Genomic DNA, 7,277 nt, shown 5'->3' with positions numbered 1-7,277 from the left:
CGACCGCGGCCGAGATGTACGTCCTGGGGGACACCACGTACGGCAGGTCGGTGCGGGGCCGCGGGGGGCGTCCCGGGGGTCCTCCACGGGCAGGAACGGGGCTGCTCGTCCCCCGCCTGGCGGGGCCGAGGGCCGGAGCTGCCCGGGCTGGGGACAGCGGTGCCAGGGAGGAGGAGGAGCTCCGCGGTGCGGAGCCCGTCTGACACCGGGTCCTCCCCGCAGCTGCTGTGTGGACGAAGTGGCCGCCGAGCACGTGGGTGCCGAGGCGGTGCTGCACTACGGGCCGGCCTGCCTCAGCCCCTGCAGAAAGCTCCCGGTGCTGCACATCTTCGGGCAGCAGCCCCTGGACATCGGGCGTTGCGCAGAGGCCTTCCGGGAGCTCTACCCCGACCGGCAGAGCCGTGTGGTGGTGCTGAGCGATGTGGTCTATGCCCACGCGATGGGTGAGTGCTCTGGGGCAGGGAGGGGGTCTCTGGTGCTGCTCCGAGCTCTGCAGAGCTGCCAGGGGGAGAGGCAGCAGCAGGCAGGCAGTCCCCAGACACTGTCAGCCTTGATTTCTGTCCTCTCCTCTCCCCTAATCTGCTGTCCCACCTTCTGCAGGTCAGGTCTGCGGCCATGTTTCGTTCTCACTCCTCTCTCCCTTCAGGTGAGCTGGAGCAGCAGTTGTGCCCCGAGTACCCCAACATCGTTTTCTCCAGGGTGGTGTGCGGGGACCCTCCTGGCCCTGCACCACCCAGGGAGGTGTGGCGGTTTGGTCGCCAGTTCCTGGTGGAGGCGCCGGGAGGGCTGCAGGACTGCGCCATGTTCTACGTGGGAGCCGAGGGCCTGGCCCTCACCAGCTTCATGCTGACCTGGAACTGCTGCCCCTTCAGCTCCTTTGACCCTGCCACCGGCTGCGGCCGCCGCGAGACCCTCAACGTCAACCGGGCCCTGATGCGACGCCTCTACCTGGTGGAGCGGGCCCGGGATGCCCGGGTGGTGGGCATCCTGGTGGGCACCCTCGGCGTGGCGGGCTACCTGGCCGTGCTGCAGCACCTCCGGGAGCTCCTGCGACAGGCCGGCAAGCGCAGTTACACGCTGGCTGTGGGGAAGCCGAACCCCGCCAAGCTGGCCAACTTCCTGGAGGTGGACATCTTCGTCCTGGTGGCCTGCGCTCAGAACTCCCTGCTGGACTCCAGCGACTTCTACCGGCCCATTGTGACCCCCTATGAGCTGGAGCTGGCCTGTAACCCAGCCCGCGAATGGACGGGGAACTACCTCACTGACTTCCGAGACCTGCTGCCAGGTAACATCTGGAAACCAGCTGCCCAACACCTTCCCGAGGCATGTCCTGCCCTGTTCCCCTGCCTGGAGGCTGCAGTTGCCCCGGCTCTGTGCCAGCCGGAGGATAGACATGAGCACCAGGCTAACGTTACCATTTCCTGGCAGGTGCCTGTGCGCACGTTGAGCTCCCACCGGTCGTCCCTGCAGCGGAGGCCGTTCCTGACATCTCGCTGATCACAGGGGAGATGCGCGCCACCCACCTCTGTGACCCCCTGGCCCCCCAGCTGCCCCCCAGCACCACCCTGGCCTGCAGGGACCAGACGCGGGCCCTCGCAGAGATCAGCCCTGCTGGTTTGTGATTCACTTTCGTGGTGGGGCTGAGTCCCGGTGCAGGGGCAGTGCCGCCTCCCTGCTCCCAGTAACAATTCCCTTTCTCTCTCCTCCCAGCCTCCTTCCTGGAGTCCCGCAGCTGGCGGGGCCTGGAGCAGCAGCTGGGGCAGACGCCCGTCTCCAAGGCTGTGCAGGGCCGACGAGGAATTGCCATTGCCTACGAGGACGAGGGGCGCAAGCAACCCTGATTCGGCAGCAGCATCAGCACCCAGCCAGGAGCAGGGGGCATGCAGGGGCCTGGGCGTCACCAGGTGTCGGACCCGTGAGGGTGGTCACGAGGGTCTGGACCTGCCACCAACTGGCCCCGTGCTGGGTGTGGCCTTGGGTCAGTAGTACTGCGGTGGGAGAGCAGGAGTTGCATGTGTGTGGGTGATGCCCGCGGCACCCCGGGCTCACGGCCAGGGCAGCAGCAGGGCCAGGAGAGGCGCTTGGCCCAGACCTGGCCTCCAAGGGCTCCCCACTCCAGGACAGCTTTGGCCCTACATGGGAAGGGTCACAGCTTCGCACGAGCCGACAGCGCCAGGACTAGAGGCTTATGTGGGCTACTGCTGCTAACTAAAGCTGAACTGAAAAGGACTTGTGAGTGAATTGTCTTCTAGAATAAAACATGGGCTGAGGAGTGCAGGCAGGGGTGATACCAGACATCCCAGAGTGAAAACACAGATCATGGTGCCCGCTCTGGTGTCGGCTAAAACCAGCCTGAGAACAGAAAACCAGAACTGGGACCCCCCAGAAATGAAACCACGTTCACAGGCTGGGCTGGGGAACTAAGGCAAAAGGGAGAGGGCTCTGAGCGTTAGCAAGCCCCTCGCCTGCTCTGATGAACAGGAGTGGGGTGCACACATCCCGTGCTGCAGGGAGGACCCCGCATTCGGTGGGGAGGGAGTCTGGCCCCTCTCGTGTGGGGCAGGACCATTTCTGCGCCATGAGCTGCTCCATGCCAGGCAGGAGAGCACCCCTCTCGTGTGGGGCAGGACCATTTCTGCTCCATGAGCTGCTCCACGCCAGGCAAGAGAGCATGTCAAGCAGGGGAGACTGGTTTTCACCATCCCTCCTGCAGCCAGGGGGGAGAGGAGGCTCCGAGGCATCCCAGCCTTGATTTAACCCCCTCCGCTGGGCTCTTCCCCAGAGGCAAGGGGCAGGCAAAGTCCGGGCACTGCAATAACAACAGCCACAACATAGAAATATTCTTAATATAATTAGGTGCAGGGCCTCCCCCCTCCCAACCACACACGTACAAACGAGCAGGGGGCGAACCCCCCTGCCCAGCCAGCCACTGCCACAGGCACAGGGGCAGCCTCCCCGCTGCGGGGCACCGGCAGCCACGGGGAAGTGCCGGGGAAGGGCTGGTAGCCCAGGCACGGGGCAGCCCGTGCTGGGGCGGTCCTGCCCAGGCTTCCCCCCCTGCTGCTGCCGCCGCCACCTCCTGCAGCCGGCACTCCCATCCCCTGCGAGGGGGGAGCATGCTGGGGGAAACAAAGATGCTGACACCGAGATGCGGCCACCAAATCTAGCTGAGGAGCGTCCCGAGTGGGTTAATTCTAGGTGGAGGGTTATTCTATGAGCCGTACTGCAGCGGGGCAGGGGGAGGATGGGGGGGCTTCCTTGCGGGTAAGAGCTGGTCCGGGCAAATTGTCCGCGGTCCTGGCCAGGTGCTCAGTAGTCTGCTGTGTACTCCGTGCCATGCAGCCCTCGGCACAGCAGGGTGAACTCCTTCACCATCTCCTTCACTCGCCGCTTGTTCACACGCTCTCTGCTAAGACAGAGGGAGGGGACAAACATGAAGCGGGAGGCACACAGCAGGCCGTGCAGGAGGGTCGTTCCCACTGCACGTGGTGCACAGCCACCACAGGGTAGGGGTGCACAAACCTGAGGATCTGCTGGCTGAAGGTCTCCTTCTGCTCGGGGCTGACGCGGGCCGAGGGGAAGCCGTCCTGCTGCATGGCCTCCTTGATCCAGACACTCAGATAGCTGAAGCAGTGCTTGTTCAAGGCGAAGAGGATTTCTGCGAAGTGATCCATGAGGCTGCGGGAGGCTTGGCCACCGACACCCTGCCACAGAGCAGACAGACCCTGCTGAGCCCCTGGCATCACCCTGCCCGCACCCACCCATGCTGCCGGGCTCTCTGCCTCCAGCTTGGCAGGGGTGCCGCCCTGGAATAGAGCCCAAAAAGCTGCACGGGGAGCCCGCGGTTCCGGCATCTCTCACCTCCAGCACTGCCTGCAGCAGCACTTTGCCGTTCTCATGCACGACCTGTCCCACCGGGGCGATCTCTCCGCAGCGGGGCAGCAGCTCCGTCTGCAACACAGAGCCCAGCTTGCTCAGTGCCAGAGCAAGCTCCGCGTTGCAGCGCCCTTGCCCAACCCACAGCCCCACTCCTGCCCTCCCATCCCTCGGGGAGCTGCAGCCATCCCCTTGGAGCTGTACGATGCCACAATACTCACGAAAAAGCCACAGGATGCTTTGACCGTTGGGGCCTCAGGGAACTTGAGCGAAAGGACACCTACGGGCAGAAAGTGCTCAGGTTAGCAGCCAGAAACCCTGCACACGATCCCAAATCAGCCCTGCGGTCCCCAGCCCCACAGGAGGAGCAGGCTGGCTTCTCCAGAGAGCGATCTGGAGCACGTGCCCGTGCCCATGGTACTCACCACACTGAAACACTGCTTTGACGTCCAGGTTGCTACACAGGAAGAGGTCCGGCTTCCTTTTCAGAGCCTGCAAGGCACACAGACAGGCAGCATAAACCCAGCGCTGCAGAGGCAGCCAGGAAGCCTCTGAGGAACCCGGTGCCCCAGACAGCCTCTGCCTGGATGCACACTTACCTGGGCACACCCACGGTAAACGGCAGAGTCACACAGTACGGCAGAACCAACCCTAGGCACACAGACAGGCAGCATAAACCCAGCGCTGCAGAGGCAGCCAGGAAGCCTCTGAGGAACCCGGTGCCCCAGACAGCCTCTGCCTGGATGCACACTTACCTGGGCACACCCATGGTAAACGGCAGAGTCACACAGTACGGCAGGAAACCATCACTTTCCCCCCCCCAAGGAAATGTCAATCAAACCACCAGGCAGTTTGTTACACTTCAGGGACCGCCAACCCCAGGACCTGAAGGTAGATGCCATGGCGGTGTACACGCAAACACTTCAGACACAGAGACAGGACAGAGGGCTCCTGTCCCACAAGAGCAGGCCAGGCAGCAACAGCGCTCCCGGGACAAGGGCAGCCATGCGGGGCCCAGCAGAGACCAGCAGAGACTCTACGCTTTGCTCCTCTCCTCTTGAAGATGCTGGTGTCCCTGGGGTCACAGCAACTGATTCAAGCAGTAACCCCAGACTGGACCAGCAGCTCGCTCTGCTTGGGCTCCAGGGCACAGATGCCAACAAGATGCCAACATTGCTTGGCAGTTCCCGAGCAGCAAGTCCGAGATCAGAAAAGCTTTGGATTTTTTTCTGCCACTTGGCAATCCCACCAGCCACTGTGGGGGTCAGGCACTGCTGCTGGAGACACCCTGAGCTGTGGCACCCCATGCAATGGCTTGGTCCCCCCCGTGCTGGCACTGGGCAGTTACTGAATGAAAACGTTTCAGTCTGCACTTGCCATTCCATGGGAAGGGTTTCTGCCCTGCCACGTAAGGCGGCGACATCCGTGCGCTGACCACCATGCCACCATGCCCACCGCTGCGGGCCAGCACTGGGGATGGCAGCCTCCTGCCCTGCTGTCACTGCAACACTGGTGACAGCAGCCACAGCACTGGTGTGGCCCCGCTCTGTGCCTGAAGCTCGGAGAGCAGGATACCCGGGGCAGGCAGCCCTCAGGCTGAGCTGTCTGCAGGGCCACTGCCTCCCTCCGAGCCTGCTCCCAGGGATGAAAGCAGGGACAGCTTTCAGCCAGCAGTGCCCAGGATGCATGGCCATCTGCCCACAGCCATGGTCTCTAGTCGGAGCAAAACGGACTTATTTCCCACCCCTTCTTCTCCAGGGAAAGCCCACAGCCATCTGCCTGGTGCAGAGAAATTATGCTGGAGACTGAGAAGCCGAGTAGCAGGTTTCAGGGTTACCCCGTCTCCTTTCTGACTCTTTGTATCACACGCTGCAAGAGAGGACTCAGGTTTGGTCACCGAAGGCATAGCTGTACCAGGCGGAGGGGGGCACAATTGCAGGGACCTGCTTCCCTGCTAGATACAAGCGGAGACCTTCATGGGGGCGATCAGGGGCCACATTATACCTGTGTGTATATACAGACTGTGTGCACCATCCCTCCTGACACACTAGCACCAATATCGGAAGGCTAGCTAGCAGATGGGCAATGGTTTAGAAACACATCCACTCATCATGGCTGCTGCTGTCTAGTCAGCTCCATACCGGGCAACGCTTGCAAGACACGTTGCAGTTTTCACCACGGAAGACTACCCCCGCTGCCCCCAGCCCTGGCCTGGGCTCCAGAGCAGGGACCACAAGCCTATCCCCCAGCAGCATGCTACTCGAGGGCAGCTGGCTCCCATGATGCCACCCAAGCTGCAGGTTCCTCTACCCTGCCCGTCCAAGGGGCTGGTTTTAACCCGTGTCCTGCACACTGCAAGACTGTTCAGCTGGCACAAGGGTCTTCCAATGTGCTCAGGTTGCCACCTACCTGCACAATGCTTCTCCCAGCCAAACCAGACCCATGGCAGCCCACAGGCTCTCCTGCAGGCTCGCTGCAGCACCTGCTCCTCACTCTGTCAGTGCCATGGGGGAAAGCATGCCCTAGCATTGGGAAGGCTCCATCCTGTAGGACACCTCCACCAAGGGAGCAGAGAGCGCAAGCTCAACCTGGGCACACGTGCACACGTCTAATGTAGACAGAGATGCTTTTTACCCCCATGAGATGGGGCCCTATGGAGCTTCTCCCATTAGCAAGCAGCACCAGGTAGGTCCAGCTGCTCTTCCCAGCACCAGGAATCCTGCTTCAGCTCTGGGGCCTCTTACTGCCAGCCTGTCCTCCCCGTCTCCTGCCAGAGCAGCTCTGCTCACATGTTCTGGGATGGGGACAGGTCTTTAAATGCTTTCAAATGTCCTCCCACATCCTCTGCTACAGCAGCCACCGCAGAGGTAGGCACTGGCTCTCTGGCAATGGCTGTCCTGCAGGCTGGCGCAGAAAGGATGTCGGGTTCTTCTCCATGGCAGCTGGGAGAACCCCAGACAGGTCTTCAGAGCAGGTTCCTCTTCTGTGCCTGGCTCTTCAGAGGGAGGCAGGCATGGAGGGGACACCGAACCCCACTCCTCCAGCAGACAGGGGACAGCGGGGGGCTGCATAGCCAGTTTCTGCAGCTCTCCAGAGCGCACAGATCAAGCCCTTGTGTCTGGCGGCACCACCACCTCTTCCCAGACCACACACCTGGCAGAGCAGAGCCTCCAGCTTTGGAAATGGCACGTGAGCTTGGCCAGGCATCACGGCCAGGGAGGAGCAGTCAGCCCCTTCCTGCCAGGGAGAGGGGATGCTGAGCCCATGTCCTCCACGGGGCTCTGTGACTCTGTCTGCAGCAGGCGTGGTGGAGAGCTCAAGGACTGCTGTGTGCAGCCTGGACCAGCCCTAGAAGGGAGAGAGGTGGGGGACGGCGGTGGCTGGGCCATCACAGAAGGTCA

At 62.4% G+C, this 7,277-nt stretch overlaps 2 protein-coding genes across 3 annotated transcripts in view; one reads left to right on the top strand and one right to left on the bottom strand.

Moving 5' to 3' along the window:
* The first annotated feature begins 6 nt into the window (after positions 1-6).
* On the top strand, positions 7-2,211 carry DPH2 (DPH2 homolog). The gene is made up of 5 exons (XM_009287444.2): positions 7-46; positions 223-443; positions 647-1,285; positions 1,429-1,614; positions 1,711-2,211. Exons 1-5 carry the CDS (start codon positions 15-17, stop codon positions 1,839-1,841), a joined length of 1,209 nt encoding a protein of 402 aa, XP_009285719.2. The 5' UTR covers positions 7-14; the 3' UTR covers positions 1,842-2,211.
* Positions 2,212-2,832: 621 nt separating this feature from the next.
* Positions 2,833-7,277, bottom strand: part of IPO13 (importin 13) — a 28,801-nt gene continuing 24,356 nt past the window's right edge. The window contains exons 16-20 of one of the 2 annotated variants that reach the window (XM_009287289.1): positions 4,302-4,368; positions 4,098-4,156; positions 3,862-3,951; positions 3,523-3,704; positions 2,833-3,406 (exon numbers count right to left, since the gene is read on the bottom strand). In XM_009287289.1, the coding sequence (XP_009285564.1) occupies positions 3,310-3,406; positions 3,523-3,704; positions 3,862-3,951; positions 4,098-4,156; positions 4,302-4,368 (495 nt within the window). In that variant the 3' untranslated portion in view covers positions 2,833-3,309. Of the gene's footprint in view, positions 3,410-3,522; positions 3,705-3,861; positions 3,952-4,097; positions 4,157-4,301; positions 4,369-7,277 lie in introns of both variants that reach the window. The other variant, XM_009287288.2, reaches the window with a different exon arrangement.

This window comes from Aptenodytes forsteri, unplaced genomic scaffold (genome assembly GCF_000699145.1).
Source record: "Aptenodytes forsteri isolate BGI_AS27 unplaced genomic scaffold, ASM69914v1 Scaffold119, whole genome shotgun sequence".
In the NCBI taxonomy this organism is placed as follows: Eukaryota; Metazoa; Chordata; class Aves; order Sphenisciformes; family Spheniscidae; genus Aptenodytes; species Aptenodytes forsteri.
The sequence above is the reverse complement of the archived record's forward strand: the minus strand, read 5'-3'. Positions and strand labels throughout refer to the sequence as shown.

Bases quoted from the DNA above. Each gene is read 5' to 3' on its own strand.
- DPH2 (XM_009287444.2), top strand. From the start codon at position 15: ATGTACGTCCTGGGGGACACCACGTACGGCAG. The intron at 47-222 runs GTCGGTGCGGGG...TCCTCCCCGCAG, and splicing joins GGGGACACCACGTACGGCAG to CTGCTGTGTGGACGAAGTGG. The intron at 444-646 runs GTGAGTGCTCTG...CTCTCCCTTCAG, and splicing joins GGTCTATGCCCACGCGATGG to GTGAGCTGGAGCAGCAGTTG.